The sequence below is a fragment of the Pistacia vera genome, unplaced genomic scaffold (genome assembly GCF_008641045.1).
Source record: "Pistacia vera cultivar Batoury unplaced genomic scaffold, PisVer_v2 Contig192, whole genome shotgun sequence".
Lineage (NCBI taxonomy): Eukaryota > Viridiplantae > Streptophyta > Magnoliopsida > Sapindales > Anacardiaceae > Pistacia > Pistacia vera.
In genome coordinates this window covers 346050-367268 of record NW_022195993.1, presented here as the reverse complement: position 1 = coordinate 367268, position 21219 = coordinate 346050, and the positions used below count along the sequence as shown (strand labels likewise).

At 35.7% G+C, this 21219-nt stretch overlaps 4 protein-coding genes and 1 non-coding gene across 5 annotated transcripts; all 5 read left to right on the top strand.

The window, feature by feature from the left end:
- The first annotated feature begins 957 nt into the window (after window positions 1-957).
- Window positions 958-1038, top strand: TRNAL-AAG. The gene has a single exon. It is a non-coding gene; the product is annotated as a tRNA-Leu (tRNA).
- Window positions 1039-1267: 229 nt separating this feature from the next.
- On the top strand, window positions 1268-6635 carry LOC116127609 (probable methyltransferase PMT2). The gene is made up of 7 exons (XM_031413249.1): window positions 1268-1480; window positions 2179-2830; window positions 3153-3363; window positions 3540-3828; window positions 4455-4844; window positions 5743-5820; window positions 6199-6635. The coding sequence occupies exons 2-7, from the start codon at window positions 2186-2188 to the stop codon at window positions 6431-6433; spliced, it is 1848 nt and encodes a 615-aa protein (XP_031269109.1). The 5' UTR covers window positions 1268-1480; window positions 2179-2185; the 3' UTR covers window positions 6434-6635.
- An 810-nt stretch (window positions 6636-7445) lies between these two features.
- Window positions 7446-9141, top strand: LOC116127626 (protein PHYTOCHROME KINASE SUBSTRATE 3-like). Its single transcript, XM_031413266.1, has one exon. It carries the CDS (start codon window positions 7616-7618, stop codon window positions 9002-9004), a length of 1389 nt encoding a protein of 462 aa, XP_031269126.1. The 5' UTR covers window positions 7446-7615; the 3' UTR covers window positions 9005-9141.
- Window positions 9142-12184: 3043 nt separating this feature from the next.
- Window positions 12185-16789, top strand: LOC116127592 (NAP1-related protein 2-like). The gene is made up of 10 exons (XM_031413232.1): window positions 12185-12460; window positions 13490-13612; window positions 13715-13765; window positions 13997-14068; window positions 14224-14340; window positions 14433-14494; window positions 15193-15253; window positions 15361-15417; window positions 15535-15576; window positions 16477-16789. Exons 1-10 carry the CDS (start codon window positions 12344-12346, stop codon window positions 16558-16560), a joined length of 786 nt encoding a protein of 261 aa, XP_031269092.1. The 5' UTR covers window positions 12185-12343; the 3' UTR covers window positions 16561-16789.
- A 234-nt stretch (window positions 16790-17023) lies between these two features.
- LOC116127591 (flavonol synthase/flavanone 3-hydroxylase-like) lies at window positions 17024-18939 on the top strand. The gene is made up of 3 exons (XM_031413230.1): window positions 17024-17883; window positions 17962-18283; window positions 18530-18939. Exons 1-3 carry the CDS (start codon window positions 17531-17533, stop codon window positions 18797-18799), a joined length of 945 nt encoding a protein of 314 aa, XP_031269090.1. The 5' UTR covers window positions 17024-17530; the 3' UTR covers window positions 18800-18939.
- Window positions 18940-21219: the final 2280 nt, after the last annotated feature.

The following is a 21219-nucleotide window of genomic DNA, read 5'->3' as shown; positions in this document are numbered from 1 at the left end:
TGAGCATTAACTGAATTATTTGGTTTTAGTATTGTGAGTGAGCATTAACTGAATTATCATTGCATATGGAAGTGCATACATGTTTTTAAAGTAAAATTTATTTTCGTATAAAATGTATTATCTACTCACTAGGCTCCCCAGTTCCAAATTTTTTCTCTTATTTACAAAATATAGTACCTATATGATAAACATGTTTCTCGATAGTCAGTGTTAGAGTTCTACTTATGAAGTGAATTTGGAAAGTGTTAAATGGATTATTGAAAGTGATAAAAAACATAGGCTATAATTTGTCTAAATCACTAAACAAATTTATGTTTATGGTTTGTTAAACAACATAAATTTATTTACTAGTTAAAACAAAATTTATTTACTAGTTAAAACAAAACGAAAACTTTTTCACAGTTTTATAGAGTGATGTTTCCCATGCTAGTGGAGGATGAGGTCAAAAGTTTTTATCCCGCTTCAAAAGAATGGTAATACTACACTTACAATCTAATTTTACAAACTTTTTGTCACAACCTCAACGTGTTAGCTCGCAATTGGTTAGCTCACAAATGGGTTTCGCTTACTCGCTATGGGTCCCGTCTACTCATTTACGAGCTGATCAATTGCGAGCTGTCACGTTGGGGTTGGAAAAGAAAATTTATAAGAATAGGTTGTGAGCTGATCTTTATCCTTAAAAGTAGGGAAATTATGCCGTAGTAATTAATTGATGTATAATCTTCAATAATTAATAGATTTTAATGGGTTATTATTATCAAATTTCTTAAAGATGGTGAAATAAAATGTATTTTCTATTTTTTAAAAGTATATATACCCATTTTATAAGGGCTTTTAATTCTGTTTTAAGATATAAATTTTATTTTTATTTTTATTTTTCTAGGGCAAATGGCAAGTCATAGATTGACTTTTATTTCTAAAACTATAAAAAAGTAAGTTTTTAAAATTGAACCAAAAGTGGAGATGGCCGAGTTGGTCTAAGGCGCCAGATTAAGGTTCTGGTCCGAAAGGGCGTGGGTTCAAATCCCACTCTCCACAATTTAATATTTTTATAATTTTATTTTCCCAAAATAAATTAACAATTTTTTTTTTTCAAAATAAATTAACAGCTTTTCTCATTTTTAAAAATAAATTCCTAACACTTGTTAAATATATAAATATATTTTCATTTTCTTTTTTTCAAAATAAATTAACAATTCCTAACGACCAACTAAAAGTCAGAAACCGTAGTGGCTGGTCCTGACTCCTGATTGGAAAAAACGGACAGAAACATCGTACTTTTCAACCAAAAACAACAGCGCTTTAACACCCAAATCTAATCCAACTCCGTACTTTTCAACCAAAAGAAAATTCAATCATCTCTTCTCTATTATTTATCTAAACAAAACGACTGAAACTCACAACAACTTCTTCTTCACGCTTAGAATTGCTATTCTTTTTCGTCGTCAATGTCTTGATTACTCCTCTCTTCTCCTCGCAAGTAAGAGTTTTCAAATGTTAAATTCAGATCCATTACACTTCTTCATCAATTCAATCGATCTTCAATACTTCATTTTGTTGCCACGCAATTCCAATTTTATTCTCTGTAATGATTTTTCAGAAAACCTGTCTTTCTTTTTAATTTTGGCTTTTCGTATCAAAATTCGATAGCAGAGTTTGACGCGGTTATAGTTATGCCATCTTTGACTGGTTCATACCTTGAACATTTACTGTAACTAGTTTCAATGGTTGTTTTTCTATTATTGGAATAATAATATTATACATTTTCAGTAACTGAAAATCATCATCTGGTGAAATTTAAATCTTAGCTTAGGATCCTATGGAGATGGGCTTGATGTTTGATTGATCAAATGGACGGAAAGAGCTTATGTTTTATTTATATTTAGATGTCATTTTTTTAATTTTCCCCATTTGATTAACTATATATGCTTGAAAGATTGAATACTGGCCTTGTTCTGATGTTTCCAAATGAGGATGATTTCTTGACTTTAAATATTGCAATTGTTTTTCAAAATAGAGTTTTGAGATTTTGATGTAGTCATTGTTGTATGAATTTTCATCCCTCTACTGAATCTTGAGATTTGTTTTCCTTGTGCATATTAGAATTATACATATTTCTATAGTTCATTACTTTAACATACTTTTTGTAATAATTTTACATGGTAAAAAAAATTTCAGGTACGCAATGGCAACAAAAGGAAACTCAGGAGACAGCAGAACTAGGGGCTCAGTGTCATTGTTCATTATATTTGGATTATGCTGTTTTTTCTATATCTTGGGTGCATGGCAGCGGAGTGGGTTTGGGAAAGGTGACAGAATAGCTATAGACATCACCAGACAGACAGACTGTGGTATCCTCAATAATCTGAATTATGAGACTCATAATGATGGTGATGAGGGGGCAACAGATGATTCAAAATCTATAGTCCAGGATTTCAAGCCATGTGATGATCGATATATTGATTACACACCCTGTCAAGATCAAATGAAGGCAATGACATTCCCCCGGGAAAATATGAACTACAGGGAACGACATTGCCCTCTTAAAGAAGAGAAGTTAAATTGTCTTATTCCAGCTCCAAAAGGATATGTAACTCCATTTCCTTGGCCAAAGAGTCGTGACTATGTACCCTACGCAAATGCACCTTATAAGAGCTTGACAGTTGAGAAGGCTGTTCAGAACTGGATTCAATATGAGGGCAATGTGCTTAAATTTCCTGGTGGAGGAACACAGTTTCCTCACGGGGCAGTTGCATATATAAACGAACTTGCATCTGTCATCCCAATGGATAACAGGATGGTTAGAACAGCTCTCGATACTGGATGCGGGGTAAGTTTAATTCTATAAACAAGGTTGCCACTTCTGCACAATGTCTTTTTTTTTTTTTTTTTTGTAAAGTTTAAGGTATTCACTTCAGTACACATATGCATGCATTCGCTTGTCCTTTGTTGGGATTTTACACCTTTTCTTAATTTGTCTTTATTTATGTTTTTCTTATTAGAATGATTTGCATATTTATGAACCTGTTCTTCTGATTTTAGAATTTACTGTTTTTCCATTTTTATCTTTTGCTCATTTTTAGTCTATGAAGTTTATATACAAATGACTCCAGCATTTCTTTTACTTCAATTGATTTATTGTTGGTGATTAGGTTGCAAGCTGGGGTGCATACCTATTTAATAAGAATATTGTAACGATGTCATTTGCACCAAGAGACTCTCATGAAGCACAGGTTCAATTTGCTTTGGAAAGAGGTGTACCGGCAGTTATCGGTGTCCTTGGAACTATAAAGCTACCATATCCTTCTAGGGCTTTTGACATGGCTCATTGTTCTCGATGCTTGATTCCTTGGAGTTCAAATAGTGAGTACTATAACTTTTACAGATTAACAGATAATGCAGTTAATAAGCAAACCAAAGCTGAAAAGTGGAATACACAGTGATTCAATGAAGAGCCATGTGCAATCATTATTATTTTATTCATAAAAACTGTTAGCTTTAGGGATTTATGACATCATGGATGGGAATTCTTTCTGCAGATGGAACGTACATGATGGAAGTTGATCGAGTCCTTAGACCAGGTGGTTACTGGGTGCTTTCTGGTCCTCCCATTAATTGGAGGACTAATTTCCAAGCATGGCAACGCCCTAAAGAGGAACTTGAGGAAGAACAGAGAAAAATTGAAGAGATTGCCAAGCTTCTCTGCTGGGAAAAGAAGTATGAAAAGGGTGAAACTGCCATCTGGCAGAAAAGAAAAAATGACGCTAATTGCCGGGAGAAAGATTCTCAACCTACCATGTGTCAACCCACGAATGCAGAAAACATCTGGTAATTACTTTATTTGCCTCATCAGATGTTTATTGACCAATTGCATTTGTTTCCAAGAGATACGGCATGCACCCTACTATTATGAAAATGAATTAAATCCTGGGATAATTATAGGAGAATATTTATGTAACCAGTTTTATTTGTGTTATTGTTGAATTATTGTACCGTACTGCTGCTGATTGTAGAAACAGAAAAGCTTCATAGTTTGGTACCATGCTATATTTTGTCCCTATAAGCTGCTTTCTTGCCTTGTGTTGTTTTTTTTCTGAATATATGAATCAGTAGGAAAGGTTAGAAAGTTGAAGATTTGGACTTTATTATATGTGCCATTGCCTTATGTAACGGTAAGAGCCTTTGATTGATAAACATGAGCACTTGGGTTGAAGTCTTTTCAACCTCTTGGTGCAAAATGCTAAAGGGTAGGATTTGCAACAAAAAAGACCCAACTTTGGTTGAATCAACAGCAAGTAATTGCTTGGATTTCATATGTGTATTTATGTGGTAAATGATTTCAAGTTACTAGGGAAGATAAGTTTTGGGATGAATTAGTTTATATATTGTGATTCCTTGCCATGCTTAAGAGTATGTTCTGTTTCGTTGCATATCAATGTTCTGCTGGTGTGTAGGTATAAGAAGATGGAGGGTTGTGTGACTCCTTTTCCTGAGACTACTGGACAAGATGAAGTTGCTGGGGCACCATGGATACCATTTCCGGAAAGACTCAATGCTGTTCCATTCAGAATATACAGTGGGTCCATTCCAGGAGTATCTGCTGAGGTATACCAGGAAGACAATCGGTTGTGGAAGAAGCATGTGAATGCTTATAAGAGGGTTAACAAAATAATTGATTCAGGGAGGTATCGCAACATAATGGATATGAATGCTGGTTTGGGAAGTTTCGCTGCAGCCATTCAATCTCCCAAATTGTGGGTTATGAATGTTATGCCTACAATAGCTGAGAAGGACACTCTTGGTGTTATTTATGAGCGTGGATTAATCGGCATATATCATGATTGGTAACTTTTAAAGAATCAGCACTATCTTCTTTTTTTTTTTTTCATTGCACAGCTCGTGTGGTTCTTGCAGACTATTTGGGTTTCCAAGGGATGCAGTTGACATGATATTAACTGATTTTATTCATCTGGATGACCATTTTCTTTACTATTTTTCCAATTATGTTCTTAGTTAAAATCATCTGACCTTATATCTGCACTTTTTTATGCCCAAATAGGATAGTCCTGTTTTACCATTCTGCCTCTCCTAGGCCCTGTTTTAATCTAATTGTAGCATGCAAATCCTCACAATATTTGGTTCCCATTTTGGCCTTTCACTCAACTGTTGCATTTCTCGTAACTCAAAATATCTATTTCTTTTGGAAAGAAGAAAAAAGTTTCATTCTAACAGATTCACACTCACGTGTCTAAGGATAGACAAATATATGAACAATAATTTTGTTTCTGGGGCTGGCAACTATTATATTGGTACTTTGATATGTTTTTTTCCTGCTTTTCACAGTTGTACCTGTTTCCTTTTATCATTTTCTTTTCTTTTGGATTATTTATCTCATCGTTGCTGAAGTTCTTTGGTCACTAGCCACAGTTGAGCTGTTTGTCATTCCAGAAACCTTGCCAGGAGGAAATTCAATATCATTTTTACACCTTATGCAATTAACATTTGGCTGATTTGGGATATAGGAATGGCTTTCTTTTCTAATTCAGGCTTTATCTGTCTTTAGTTGATTTGGATGACTGTAGTATTGGTAGTCATCATTTCTTCGTGGCAGTGATGAATAGCCAGTGTAGTTGACATTTCTGTTTTAAGTTTATGGCACCTTGGATTTTTGCTAATTTTTTTCCATCTTCAATGTTTGTTCTTTTGATAATTAATTATTTTTTATTTTTTATTTTTTGCTAGGTGTGAAGGGTTCTCCACGTACCCCAGGACATATGACCTTATTCATGCAAGTGATGTTTTCAGCTTGTATAAGGATAAGTAAGTCTTCATTAACACAACAACTTACTCTTTTCTGATAGAAATTAAAGGTTTAGTGTCAATAATCATAACCCAAGGAAACCAAACCTTGAAGTTAAATCAATTTAATGTCATGGCATATTGGCATAACACAGTATTGGTTAAGATATGCTATGCATTCAGAACCACCTAGACCCTTGAATGAGGTTAAAATGCTTTTGCCATTAGATCAGACTGAGGTTGACTCCATAGATCCCCATGGTGGGATTCAGCTCCACTGCGTGTGGACCTCTTTCAAGTAGCCAAAATGACTTTCAAGAACATTTTTTTTTTCTTTTGATTCTTTTGTGGCTAGTTAATTATCTTTAAAGTTCCTATATTTACATGCAACTGATGCAGGTGTAATGCTGAAGATATTCTTCTGGAAATGGATCGTATCTTGCGGCCTGAAGGAGCAGTCATATTTCGCGATCAAGTGGATGTGCTAAAAAAGGTGAAGAAAATAGCAGGAGCAATGAGGTGGAAAACAAAAATGATTGATAATGAGGATGGCCCTCTTGCCTCAATAAAGATATTATTTGCTGTCAAGAAGTACTGGGTTGCTGGAGAAAACAGTACCACATCCTCTCAGTGAATGAGATATAAGATGGTGTGATTCCACAGGGGAACGATTTTTACTGTAGTTAACCATAGGTGTCTCCGCCAGTAGCAACCCAGTAACATGGCTTCTACTGCATTTAATTTTGATCCTATCCTTTTTTTTTTGAAGGTAGATATAGAAATATAGATGGGATGTATTATTTCATAAAGATTCATGGTTTGTTTGTTTTTTTCTATATTCTTTTCTCTATCATCCAATTCTTTTTATTTATTCTGTTTTGAGTACCTCAGTGCTGTTTAGATTCTAAACTTCAGGCTCTCACAAGATCCTGTTTCCGATAATATAATTCTTTGTTCTTGTACACCTTCCACTCTAGTCTGTAATTATCAGCTGTAGATTGGAAGAGAAAATGTTGAACTGTTGTTTTGTATCAATCTTATTTGTCATAGTTCACTATTTAATTACTTGGCATTAAGGTTTTTGTTCACCTCAATTCTTAATATTACTTTCTTTCAAATAAAACCCAGAAATGAAGATCGCACTAGGTTTCAAGCTTCTACACCATAGTGAAAGACCATTCCATTTAGACCATTCTTGCTAACAAAGAAGTCAAGAAATACAAGCAAGCAACCATATTTTGGATTTAATTTTCATTTGTGGGTGTGTGTTTCTACAAAGGCAGCTTCTTTTTATTTGATTGGATATTGTAGTTTCTTAAATTATGTAAAACACCCCCAAATGAACGGCAGAGATCTCACACTGCCATTTGCAAGCCATTTGTCGCCACACTGTGCATATAGTAAGCAGATGTTTGATTAGAAGATAACTTCCCCAGTAATCAACTTTTAGTTAACAGAATGAAAACCACATGAGACGACTTCTAGTGAGAAAACAAAAAAAAATGGCTTGCTTTCAAGCATGTAGGACCTTGTACTCCTGTTATTGTACATGCAGCCCTATAAAATTACTTATATAGAATGGTTCTTAGGACGCCAAGTGATCTCCAAACCTCTCTCAGTGTCAAAAGTTTTTTCTTTCTATTAGTTATTAGCACCTTTTTGTGTTTGTCCTGCCCACGCTATCTCACAAAGCTTCCTCTATCATTCAAACATTTCTTGTCAAGTTTGGTTTCTTTATTTCCTACTGTTGCTTGTCATCTCAAGTTTCTCAACATAAAAAATCTGGGTGGTGGTTTCTTGTAAATTAAGCATAACCATGGACACTGGAAGGAACAGTAACAATCTTGGTGAAGTATCATTTTCTTGTTACCTTGGCACAGCAAAAGAGAAATTCATACAAAAGATTACAGAATCAGTTCAGTATCCGCATCATTCCATCACTTCAAGCCCGGATTTTCCCTATTCAATAAGCTTGGAAAGAAGCAAGTCCGGGGAGGGTGAAATTGGCGTTTTTGAAGCTCAGAAATACTACAACATGAGATTAGAGGATGGTCCAATTATTATTGATACTGCAACTACTCCTGGGAACAAGAAAGCAAACCAGGTTGAACTCCTCCGCGTTAAAACGAAGAGCAGGCCAGGTACTCCAAGTGTAAGTTCTGAAGCAAGTTGGAATAGCCAAACTACTCTATTGCCATCATATCAGAGAAGCCTACCTCGAGCTCAAAATAAGCCGAAAAGGGTACATGGAAAGAGTAGTTTTTTCGCTGGTCTTAGCTGCCATGGATCTTGTAATGATAAGAAATCAGTTTATGTTAGTCCAAATGTTGAGCATGTTGAGGCAGTTCGGGGAAGAGAACACAAAAAAGAATCTACTGAAACTGTTCACAGTCCTATCATGTTGGATGGAAGAAAGCTACAACCAAGATTGAAGGTGAAAGATGACTTTCATAAGCCAACTTATGAAAAGATGAGTACTACTACTAGTATGGAATCAAACAAAGAAGAGCTTGTTGCGATCACAGTTGCAAATCCAGCGGTTCAAAACCTGGCCATTAAGAGACAGTTGGCAAAAGAGAAAATCATAGAAGAAGAGTCACGAAAATCACTAGAGGTGTTTGGTTCACATACCCTGAACAAGGAAGTGATAGAAATGAATCTTGAGAGGAAACTGTCTATGTTAAGTTGGGATGCAATTCCAAAGACCCCGAAACTCCCAACTTCTTCAGTAAGGAGCCAAGTGTATGAAGATATAGAGAGTGATGCTAGCTCTGATCTCTTTGAACTAGGGAACATATCAGGCAGTGGAGACGCACTGTTCACAAGGGGAACATCTGATGGTGTACCTGGCTGCATGTCTCCAACTCCTTATGCACCAAGTGAGACCAGCATTGAGTGGAGTGTTGTCACTGCAAGTGCCGCTGATTTCTCAGCTATCTCGGATTATGATGAAAAAAAACTCACAGAAAATTTTAATGCTAGTCCTGGTGCAAGTAAAGTTGCCAAAACCAAATCCATGGTGAAAGATGCGCAAAGTGGCCGTTCAAGCAAACTACTGGGTTGCAACAGTCATAAAGCAGTTAGAGTAGCTGAAAATGTTTACAGAACTAGTGAGAAGGCCAAGTTTCATCCACAGCAACCTCAAAGGTCAGTTACCCACATGCCAGGGAGGAAGCTACAAGCTGATATTGATGAAAGGTTTTGATTTCCCGTTAGCAAAAGAACAAAATGGCTTTGCCTACGTGAAGTTGAAGGAGCAGTGTGTGATCGAAGGTGATTTGGTGAAAATTTTAGCTGAAAGTTTTCTTTTCGGTTTGAATTTTTAGATAATAATGCAATTAAGCTTAAACTTTAGCTGAAAGTTTCCGTTTGAATTCTTAGATAATAATGCAATTAAGCTTAATATGAGGTAGAATTTCACTTAACGTTATTCTTTTTCCTGTATTCCACCAATCGCTTTACTTTTTTTCAGTGATGAAACTGAGATTATATTCTCTTCATGGGAAAACACAACTGCCTGAACACATAAAAAGAGAATCTGGATTTATCTATGCAAATTGGACCCAAAAGAATACTTAACAGTTAACACCACATCTACTGACCAACTTGTCCAACTAATTTCCTTCTCTTGTTAGTTCAGAACTTAAAAATTTTATTCTTGTTCTCTTGATTTACAACTGGAGGGTCATCCATGTTTTGGACCTTCTTTTTGACTATTAACTAAAGTTTGCTTTTTACAACCTTTTTTGCCTTCCTTGAAAGGCTACAAATCTCTTGCTTTGGTCGGCATGTATCCATTAAATCTGTAGATAAAGGTCCTAATTGAGAGTTATGCATCAGAAAGTACCACATATATGAAATACAGTTTCTTTTTTCTCTTAAGATGCCATTGATATCTATAATGCAACCGACAGGGCATGCAAAACATGAACAATTAAGCATATTTGCCCACTAATAGTTGTAAAAAAAACCATCAACTCTGAGAGTATGTACTTGTATATTGATAAATAGGATGATGTAAAAATAAACATATTCCTTATCCAGGATTCTAGTGTTTGAAAGATGACCGATCCAGGAATTGAAACAACAAAACCTCCATGTGAACACAAATGATGGGATGAGCAGCGCCACAAGTTCAACCAAGCATTGCAGAGTGTAGGTTCACCTTAATTTCCATGGAAATTTAATGAATGATGGCAGCTTTCACCAATGCTATAACTGTTAAGGAATTTTGTCCACAATGACATGTTCTACTCATGACAATACATATCCATGAGCAAGTTTGGTAGCTACATTCAATTCCATAACCATCTTCCGGCCATGGTGGATCCCATCTTCTCCTCTCTTTTTCCTTTCCACAGAAACTATGACTATTGGAATAAAAAAAACAAAATATGTGCCAGGATTAGGCAAATAATTGGATTATAAAAGCAAAATCTCTGTGCATGTGGACCTAAAACTAAAGGTAATAACACTAACTTGGAAATTTAGAGACGTCTATGAACTGCAATTACTCTAAGATCCCAAAAAAAAGGCTTAAACATAGTAGAGATTAATTTGCTGCAATTTTTACTCTATTGAAGACCTTTAATTTTTATCAACTGCTATAAGTAAATTAAACACATATGCTATGGTAACTTCAATTTGTAAATTACACTCAACTAAGCTTTGGTCTTCATTATGCAATAAATTATTGGTTACCAAACAGTTCTTTTTTGAAAGGAACTAAAGATACTGGAGGAAGGCAGCCATGTGCTTGATGTGATGAAGAAAAAATTGTAATTAAGAAGTGAAAGCGAATAAGCCATTCAATGCAAAATGGGAAAGAGAAAGAGAGGTTGCACATCACATCCAACCTTAAGATGGATACTAATCAATAATTAAACTACAAAAATTCTCTGGGTTTGATCTAATAAATGAAACCACATACCTTGAAAATGGAATGCTGTGAAGGAACCAATAGAGTTGGGTTGATATTAAATAAATTCTTTAAACAGATTAATGGAATAGTTGTCATGGACCACTGGGAAGAATCCATTAATTAATATCAGCTGAGCCTGTGAAGAATAATCTTGGTGAAGAAAAGCACTCATCAGCAAGTGAAAAGGGTCCCCTACAAAAGGGCAGAAAGATAAGTTCAAAAATCCCACTATTGTCATCTTGTTTCAACATCATCATTAGTCTCAAAAGCAGAACACTTTAAAAGGGGCAGTCGGCCATTGAAAACAAAGTAGTTTACAGAGCCACGTTGTAACGATTGTTTCAACAGTCCTCCAACATTTTGAGCATCTTTTGTTTAATTCTGATGAGCATATCTCATTTATACAAATCCCATTTTATTTTGCTGCTTGTTTGGAGAAAATCAAACATTAGATAAAAGTTGATAACTTCTCTTCAGGAGACCAAAAATTCTTGTCTATACCTTTTATCCCTACTTTACACTTGAAGCTTTTGATAGATAAAGACATCCATTAATCTTCAAAGGATAACTCGTTTCTATTTCTGCAGTGTTCTGTAAAATGACACTTAAATGGGCAAATTTAATACCCAAAATTCCAAATCTAATTTCACATTGCAATGTTGTGTAACAAAGTATGTACATTTCAATGTTATAAATACAACTAGCTAAAAACAATGAAACAAATAAACCCTAAGGGTTGCCCTGGCAGCCAAGAGGTTTGTTCCTTTCTTTGAGTTTTTAGGTTCAAACCTTGGAATTGCTTACCAAAATAACATTGTGACTTACCATCGGATCCTTTGGGTTTGTAGAGTGTTCAATAGACCTTGGGAATTAATTCAGGTATGCGCAAGCTGGTCCGGACACTCTGGTTACCAAAAAAAAAAATGAAACAAATATTAATCTTCCAAAATTGAGATGACTTCACAAGGTACAAACTCTAATCTGAAACTGATTGATGAACCTTGTCAACAAGGGAAAGAAATGCAAGAATACAAGAAAATAGCCCAATTCTATTTCTACAAAAGCCCAGCTGGCAAGACTTAACTTTAGCCCAATTTCAACTCTTTTATTTTTGACCTTTGCCAATCCGAACAAATTTGGGCTTTAAAATCCAACGTGCAATAGTTGGGGTTTAAGAGGAAAAAAGAAAACATGAGGGGTTAAAAAGGAAAAATAGAGAAAACTACGAAAATATCTAGTTGATTGCCTTGCCTGTTTCGCCTTTGTTTATATAATGTGGGTGAGCCCAACTGTTGAGAAGATACTGCCCAATGTCAAAGACACTCTTAAGTTTGAATTATTTAAACACCCCTAACTCAAAAGACAATACTATCCTTTATTTCACATTTGTCAGGGTTTGGTTGGCTTAATCTCTGTACCTGCACAAATTCCCATATAAGGTATATAAACTCCCAAAACCCTAACTCATTTGTTTTGACACACTTCCTCATTCTACCACATACAAAAAGAGAGAGAATAAAGTGAAGCAAAGCCACTAGGGTTTTAGACACTCACAAAGTGAGAGAAAGAGAGGAAGAGGAAGATTTAGAGTTAAGGTATTTGTTATTAGCTACCAAGAGAAGAATGGTGGCAGACAAGGGCAAGAAGACCAAAGTAGAAGAAGAAAACGCTGAGCCCATCGACTCAGAACTTGTTCTGTCCATCGAGAAGCTTCAAGAGATCCAAGATGAGCTTGAAAAGGTTATATATTTGCACAAATATGTTTAAGGTTTTTTTTTTTCCCCCCTCTGTGTTTGTGTTTATGAATTTGTTACTGTTACTGTTCCTTTTTTTTTTTTTTTTTTTTTTTTAACTAATACATTTTGTTTGGTTGCTGAGAGCATCGACGAAATTAAGGTAGAAAAATTGTGGGTTTTACTTTTAGTGAGGTTTTGATGGAGATTTAGTAAAATTGGGTGCCATAAGTAAAGTGGATAAATTAACAATAAATTTGTAGGCAGTATATGTTTGTTTTGAAGGGTTAAATTAGATTCTCGGAAGATGTCAATGCAAACTCCTTTGAAAGAATTTTGCTTTATTTGCTTTTCTTAAAGAAAAATTTGTTAAGTTAAATTTTATTTGAATGTATTGCTGTTTTACTTGATAATTGTTTTCTGTCAGATGTATATTGGTTCTTTCCGCTTTGTTTGTGATTGATTTTATAAGTTACTTCTTTTTTTCCTGGTGAAACTGCACTGTGAACCACATTGAAGCAGCATTATTTTGGTTGAGCATGATTTGAAGTGCATAGCTATTCGAGTTGGCCTTTTGTGTGTGTGTGTGTGTGTGTGTGGGAGGGTCTGTGAAATAAATTAATTTGACGTTTCTGGGCAGTGCTGAGAAGAAAAGGTGTCTGTATGCTTGATCTTAAAACTGCTGCATTATACACTACATTTTGGATTTGGTTTTGGTTTTGGTCATTGAGGGTGCATTTAAGTCTAAACGGCAGTCCGTTTTCCTTTGTAATTAGTATAGCTTGAAATGTCTCAATTGATGCTTGTTAATTGCACGCATTTAATCATTGTCTACTGTCATATGTTTAATTGCCTGAAGTTTGAATTTACTTATTCTGTTTTTCGTGCTTTGAATTGATATTAGTATTACATGTAGTATGGACATATGATAACATTCATTTCTGTAGGAGTGCATTTGAGTATGAAAATATTCACTCACAAAATTACTAATCAAGTTTAATCTCATAATTTTTTCCCTTTTCTATTAATTATCTAGATTAATGAAGAGGCAAGTGAGAAAGTTTTAGAAGTGGAGCAGAAATATAGTGAGATACGCAAGCCAGTCTATGATAAGCGGAATGACATCATTAAATCCATTCCTGACTTCTGGTTAACTGCTGTGAGTAGTTTGTTCTTATTTGTTTACATGGGGAAAACTATAATTCATGAACTGTCATGATCAGAAGCTTTTTGTGGTTGACTTGTTTCTCTCTCTATGCAGTTTATTAGTCATCCTGCTCTTGGTGAACTTTTGAGTGATGAAGATCAAAAGGTTTGAATGTTGCTCTCTTATGAATTGATGTTGAATTTTTGCAGTTATTTATTTTACAGCTTCCATTTTTGTTATCCTAAGAAGTTGAACCGCTATTTCGCTGTTAGATTTATTTAAGCACATCAACTTTTAACCATGATGCCAGAAAAGTAGTTTTCTATTTCTTCAATTGATTTGTTTTTCTGCTTAAAGATTTTAATTGTCCTTCTGCTCTCCTTTTTGCCTTGATAGATATTCAGGCACTTGAGCTCTTTGGAGGTGGAGGATTTTAAAGATGTCAAATCAGGATACTCTATTACATTTGTGAGTTTATTTCTGCTATTCTTCTTGATTTTGTGAACAATTAAAAGCTCACTTTTTAGTCAGACTTAGCTTTAGTAGTAGCAATGTCAATTCATGCTCTTTCCTGATTGGTGGACATACTGATGTGTTTTAATCTGTTTCTTTGGATTTTTCAGAACTTCAACCCCAATCCTTATTTTGAGGATTCCAAACTTACAAAGACTTTCACCTTCCTTGATGATGAAGGTTCAATGAAAATTACTGCTACAACAATAAAGTGGAAAGAGGGAATGGTGAGGGTTTTTTCTGTTCAGTGCTTTCTGACAAGTGTTATATTTATTTTTCTGCTCTGGTTTTGATTTGATTATGTTCCTTCTGTATAAAGGGTTTACCGAATGGAGTTAATCATGAGAAGAAAGGAAACAAGCGGCCATTTGCTGAAGAAAGGTTGGCTTTTATTCATTGGCAAATTTTGTCATTCAGAACTTTTATTTCACTGCTGTCGTTATCTGTAGGTTTTCCTGTATTGAGGATTTAATCTGAGGACATATGCAATAAACTATAATTAGTTGCTTCTAAAATTGAACTTAGTAAGCTTGATGAGTGATGATCACTCTTCTGATTTGGAGTCGTCAAAATCTTTAGAAATGTTATATGTGGCTGAGCATGGTTTGCCAGGGGTTTAAAATTTTCAGTTAATGGTACAATTAGGTATCTGTATTTATCAGTTACTGAACATTGATGGATTAGTACTATCTCTATACTTTATGAATGTACTAGTTATGTACTATTTGTTATCAAAGTTTTAATAGTTCTTTTAAGGTTTCGTTCATCAATTAACCTAATGTTGATGGAACATTAGGTTTTAATGGTTATGCACTTCTGTGGAAGTGAGGTAATATGGCTTTTATTGTCCATCTTTTTATAAGTTCTTATTTTGTTATATGGGTAAATTGAATTTTAAAACTAGAAATAAATATGGTATGCTTTGCATTGACAACATGCTTCCCAAAGTATGTTTGTCTAATATACAGTTCACAAACGTAACTTTAGTATCCTTTTTTTCATAACTTTTACATTCTAAATTTTGCATATTCACATCTGTACTCAGCATCTTACTTTTGATATTGCAACTATCAATGCAGTTTCTTTAGTTGGTTTAGTGATACTCAGGAGAAGGATACCATGGACGGCATGCATGATGATGTAAGTTCCATCACTGTCTACAAATTGATTGTTAAGATCCATGCCAAATGTGTAGATTGATTATACAGATTCTTGAATTGAGTTTGTGTTTTCTCTGAAAATTGCAGGTTGCAGAGATCATCAAGGAGGATTTATGGCCCAATCCTCTCACTTACTTTAACAATGTACCTTTTTTTTCCCTATGGTCATTTTTTTCCATTTCCCTTTGTGATATTTGAAGTTTGAGTATGACCTGAAATCTTTTTCTGCTTCCCTCTCTAACTTTAATTTATGTGTTTTAGGAAGCTGATGAAGAGTTTGAAGGGGATGAAGCTGATGAAGAGGTAATTGAAGGTTCTCTTTCAAAAAGAAATAAAAATAAAAAATAACGGGAAGATATTTCAATCAGTGTTTTTTTTCCCCTGAATATCCACTTGAAGATGCCTATCTGGTATTTTGCCTTATTAGTCAGTGTTCATAGTTTTTTGCTTTTATTTTTTTTAATAGATTAAATATTGGTTTTCATTGTTTGCCATGTTCAATTCATATTTTTTAGTGTCATCATTGTGTGTGTGTGTGTGTTGGTATTTTGCCTTATTAGTCAGTGTTCATAGTTTTTGGCTTTTATTTTTTTTAATAGATTAAATATTGGTTTTCATTGTTTGCCATGTTCAATCAGTGTGTGTGTTCTGAATTCTTGAATTGAACAAGTTATTGAAGAATTGAGAACTGAAAGTAAAATAGAAATGGGGACCCCTTTTCCTCTTAAAACATCTCTCCGTTAGAAATTAGGTTTCGTTGGTACATTTTACTAATCTGAATGGTGAAGACATGTTACTGATAACTGGTTTTCAAAGTAAAGATTAATGATTAAAGATATCTGTGTCTGTGTGATGTATTTTTGAGTTTAGTATTTTAGATGGGCCATAGGTATAGAGCTGCAATTAGGCATTAAGAAATTATGCTGTTATAAGTCCTATAAATAACAGTTGTGACGGTGAAGTTGGTGTAATTGAAGCTAATTTACAGATCAGATGGAGTTCTTTTTCTTGATCTACTGAACAAGCAATGCTTTCTGATTTTTAACTACATCTCTTTTAACATTGGAACCATGCCTTCTCATGTTGCATACAAAGATAGAATAACTTGGGAGGCCGTAAACCTTTGTGAGGGGAACCGGTTGAATTGCAGACAAAAACATACTGATACTGTTGTGTTGATTTCTGGGTTCCATCAATTGACAGGGAAAAGAAGACGATGACTCTGACGATGATGAGGATGATCAAGAAGATGATGATGACGAAGATGGTGATGACGACGGCAACTGAGTTATCTTCAACCGAACACTCACTTATATTAGCTTTATCTGCTTTGGTATCAACTTGGTGTAAAGTTGTCTCTAGTGGTTTCTTTAGTAAGATGATGGGGAAGGTGACCAACTTGACTCTTTCATGATAGTTTTCTATAGTGTGTAAGCAACATCTATCATCACAGGCCATAGTTCTGACTGTTATTTATTTTTACTTAAAAGGCCCTTCTATCATGTTTTCTTCTTGAGTTTATTCTTGTGGGTTCCCTTCCCTCCCGGATATGCTTGTTAGATGATGTTATGTGGCTTATTTTTTTTTCTTTTTTATTCTGTTTTAAGCTCCGCCAATGAGGAAAAAGCACAGTTATACTATGTGGTGTAAAGATGCTTAGGCATCTTATTCCTATATATATCAGAATCCAAAGGATTTATAGATATTAGGGGCTCTGTTTGATGGCGCATTTTCATTAAACTTAACCAGCTTTATGTGTAACTGTTAAGAGAATGTTTCGGAATGATGCGAAAACCTCTGTTGAGTGTTTGACCATTATTGCCTCATTTGTCATCCTGAAGCATTAAACTTCAAGACATCTAAAGCAGAGTATGCGTTTATGTATATGGCGCAAGTTCAGAGCAAAATTAGTTTCGGGATATGGGATGACTCCAATTAGAATGTCTGCGAAATTGGTTGGCCTTCTGGCTGCTTTGCATCGAGGCAATTTGCTACTTGGGAATTGGGATGTCTCGCAATTTGTGACCAAAGTTACATTTCTGCCAATTTTTCTAGTCTAAAATGGTAATTAACAAATGGTCATGTGCTGGCATCTTAATAAATTAATCAAAGCAAGGCCAAATTGTTAACAAATAATGCAAATCAGGATGAGCCTCAACTAAGCAGAAGGGTGAAAAACAAAAGTTGTTTCGGTCCAAGATTCCTCATTCCTATATATTTACTAGGATAAGCCCTCAATTAAGCCAGGAGTCTTGAAATGGATTACTCCATTCCCACAGTTGATCTCTCACCTTTCTTTAGAGAAAATGACGAGGATGGCAAGAAGAAAGCCATAGAAGTGATAAGAGAAGCTTGCAGCACCTATGGCTTCTTCCAAATCGTGAACCATGGGGTTCCTCCAACTTTGTTGTGCAGAGCCCTGGAATTGTCCAAAACATTTTTCGGATATTCAGATGAAGAGAAACTCAAATCTAGTCCAGGATCTGGTGCGCCCCTTCCAGCTGGTTACAGCAGGCAGCCTCTGCACTCCCCGGACAAGAATGAGTATATGCTGATGTTTCCACCATCGTCTACCTTCAACGTGTACCCTGAAAACCCACCTGAATTCAAGTATGTCTTTGCTGAATCTTTTCATGTTTATTCCCGAAATTCTGTTCTCTTAACATTTTTCACTCCTGATTTTGGTAGGGAGGTATTGGAAGAAGTGTTCTCCCATTTGACCAAGACATGCTCGCTTATAGAGAGCATTGTGAATGAGTGTTTAGATCTCCCTCCCAATTTCCTCAAAGAATATAATCATGATAGGAGCTGGGATTTCATGGCAGCTTTGCGTTACTTCCCGGCTACTGAAGCTGAAAATAATGGAATAACGGAACATGAAGATGGGAATTGTGTTACATTTGTGTTCCAAGATCAAGTTGGAGGCCTGGAGGTTAAGAAGAACGATCAATGGATACCAGTAACTCCTGCTCAAGACACAATTGTTGTCAATTTAGGAGATGTTATTCAGGTACAGAGAATTATATTCACCCTTTACTTCTTTCAGACCTCCTTTTGCTTCTTATTCTCTATGCCTGTCTAAATCAAGATACGAAAAAAAAAAGTGACTTAAAACTTGCATAATGTGATGAAAATTGGATAAAAAAATTAAGAGGATGTTATCTTTATTGTATCAATTTCTGTTTAGATTTACTTAAAACCTCTCCTGTAATTGATATTGTTTGGCCCTGGAACATTAATTATATATTTGGAGAAGGTACTGAGCAACAACAAACTGAAGAGTGCAACCCACAGAGTGGTGAGAGTGAAAGGGAAAAGCCGATACTCGTATGCTTTCTTCTATAACTTGCAGGGAGATAAGTGGGTAGAACCATTGCCACAATTCTCTAAGGACATTGGAGAGCCGCCAAAGTACAGAGGATTCTTATACAAGGAGTACCAGGCATTAAGGATGAGAAACAAGACTCACCCCCCTACCAAACCTGAAGATGTAATTCACATAACCCACTATGCTACAACTACCTAGCAAAATGCCATATCATCCAACATTCATTTGTTTTGCAGCTTCTTTAAGTGTTCTTTCTAAACTTCTGTTGACTGATTCTGGAATGTGCAAATTATTGAAAATGGCTATTGACAGTGTATTGATTCAATGTTTTGGTATAATGAAAGTTGACTAAACAGCAATTAGCTCAGACTATATAATATGTGGTTGGCTTAGATTTAATTCATTTATAATTTCTTATGTTGAGCTCATCCATTTTGTTTCTGGTAAGGTGTTATTATCGAGCCATTTAATTTTAAACCATCATCTCTATAACAAATATTATTTTAATACATATACTCAAAGAATGAGTTTAACTACAGTTATAGAACATCTTAATTTCCTAATAGCAAAAAACAAGGGTTTTGAACCATCAGTAACAGATTGATGAGATCAGTCTAATAGAGAGAAGTGGGAGTAACATACAGGTTGTCAACGAGAACCAGTGTAACGACAGTTCTTTTTGCTTCTTTCCCAATATCTTGAGAAGTTGACAAAAACAATGGTTTTCAACAGTATTCTCATGTTAATTTTAATACTAGTGGGAGTAACATACAGGAGATATAGTAAGTAAGCGAAAGTCAATCAAAATGGTTAGCTCAGGTATACAAACCGTTGATCTCTTTCATTCTTCAAAGAAGGAGATGAGAAAGCCAAGATCAACGCCATGAAAACGATTGGCCATGCTTGCTCTGAGATTGGTTTTTTTCCAAATTGCTAATCATGGTGTGCCTATTGACATAATGCGACGAGCTCTTGCACTGTCTGAAACTTTTTTCGAGTACCCAGATGAGGAAAAACTCAAGTCCAGTCCTGAACCTGGTGCACCTCTTCCAGCTGGGTATGCTAAGCAGCCCGAACGCTCGGCTGACAAGAATATGAATACTTGCTCATGTTTCCACCAGGTTCAACCTTCAACGTATATCCCAGTTCCCCATCAGGGTACAGGTACTCTCTTTGGTTTCATTTAGTTCTTTAAAACACTTTTTTTTTTTTTTTTTTTTTATGTTTTTCATGTGAATGAATGTTCAAAATGTATATGTTTCTTAAATATAATCTCAGGGAGGCATTAAAGGAGATCTTCTCATACTAATTAGTGAAGATGTGAATTTCATCACTTTTGTGTTTCAGGATGAAGTTGGAGGACTTGAGGTCCAAAAGGATGGGGAATGGATGCCAGCAACTCCCATGGAGGACACACTTGTCGTCAAGGTCGGAGACATTATCCAGGTACTAATTATAACTATTTTTATACTACACATTTAAGCTATATGCAATAGGAAAATCTCTAAATCTTTTTTCACGTCATGTTTAGGTATTGAGCAACGACAAATTCAAAAGCGCAAGTCACCGGGTGGTTAGACAAAAAGGAAGACATCGTCACTCCTTGGCCTTCTTTTATAACATAGGTGGTGGTAAGTGGGGTTGAACCATTGCCCCCAATTCACCAAGGAGACTAAAGAGGCTCCCAAGTACAGAGGATTTCTTTATGTTGATGCTTGATTTTGACACCAACGACTCACACGTGTAAAGTGCTAAGCGGGCTTAGAAGTTACACGGAAATATGTAGCAAGAGAAAATATAAAAGACGGTTTTTAAAGTGGTTCGGATGCTCAAAAGCGAATCCTACGTCCATTGTAGTTGTATTAATAGGTGGTTACAATCAACTCGCATGTAGCGAGCTAACTTACAATCTAGAGAGAATATATATATATATATAGAGAGAGAGAGAGAGAGAGAGAGAGAGAGAGTATGTTGTTTAAGACTAAAAATAAGTCAATCTTGTAAATGAGAGAGGAGCCCCCTAGTTAAAGTGAGAGGATTCAAGGTAATAATCATAAGCCTACAGTCCGGCAGGTATGGAACAATTCCTAACCCGCTTCCCATTAGTTGTCTACACGAGAGACATCCTTTAATTGCGTAGGGCTTGGGCAGGTGGATGATTCCTAGCCACTCGCAAGCCTGACATTCACCTGTTGAACTGACGAGTACTATACCTCTTCCGTTATTGTGCGACGTGGCAACGTCTAAACGGCACGAAGCCTCCCTGAATTCTAATTGGCTCTTGCTGACAAGAGTCCATGTCAACCCTGACTTTTTAGGCATAACAGAAGCCCCCCAATTTTTAAGGTTTAAGGATTGAACCTTGAGAACTTCATGATTATGCAGCAACTTGACTTGTCCCGAATAACGTTTGGTCGAGCTAATCGAGTCGCAAGGAGGTCGCAGCATATGTCTCTGAGAATAGCACAAGCGACCTAAGGTGGCCTTCTCCCACTGGTTCAACAACCTGGGTCAGACCCTACTTAGTGTCGTACCGACATGCTTTGAATCTCATCCGCAGCTTGTGACCTGAGAATACTTAGCACATTTTTACCGATAGCAAGGAATCACATCGTCTT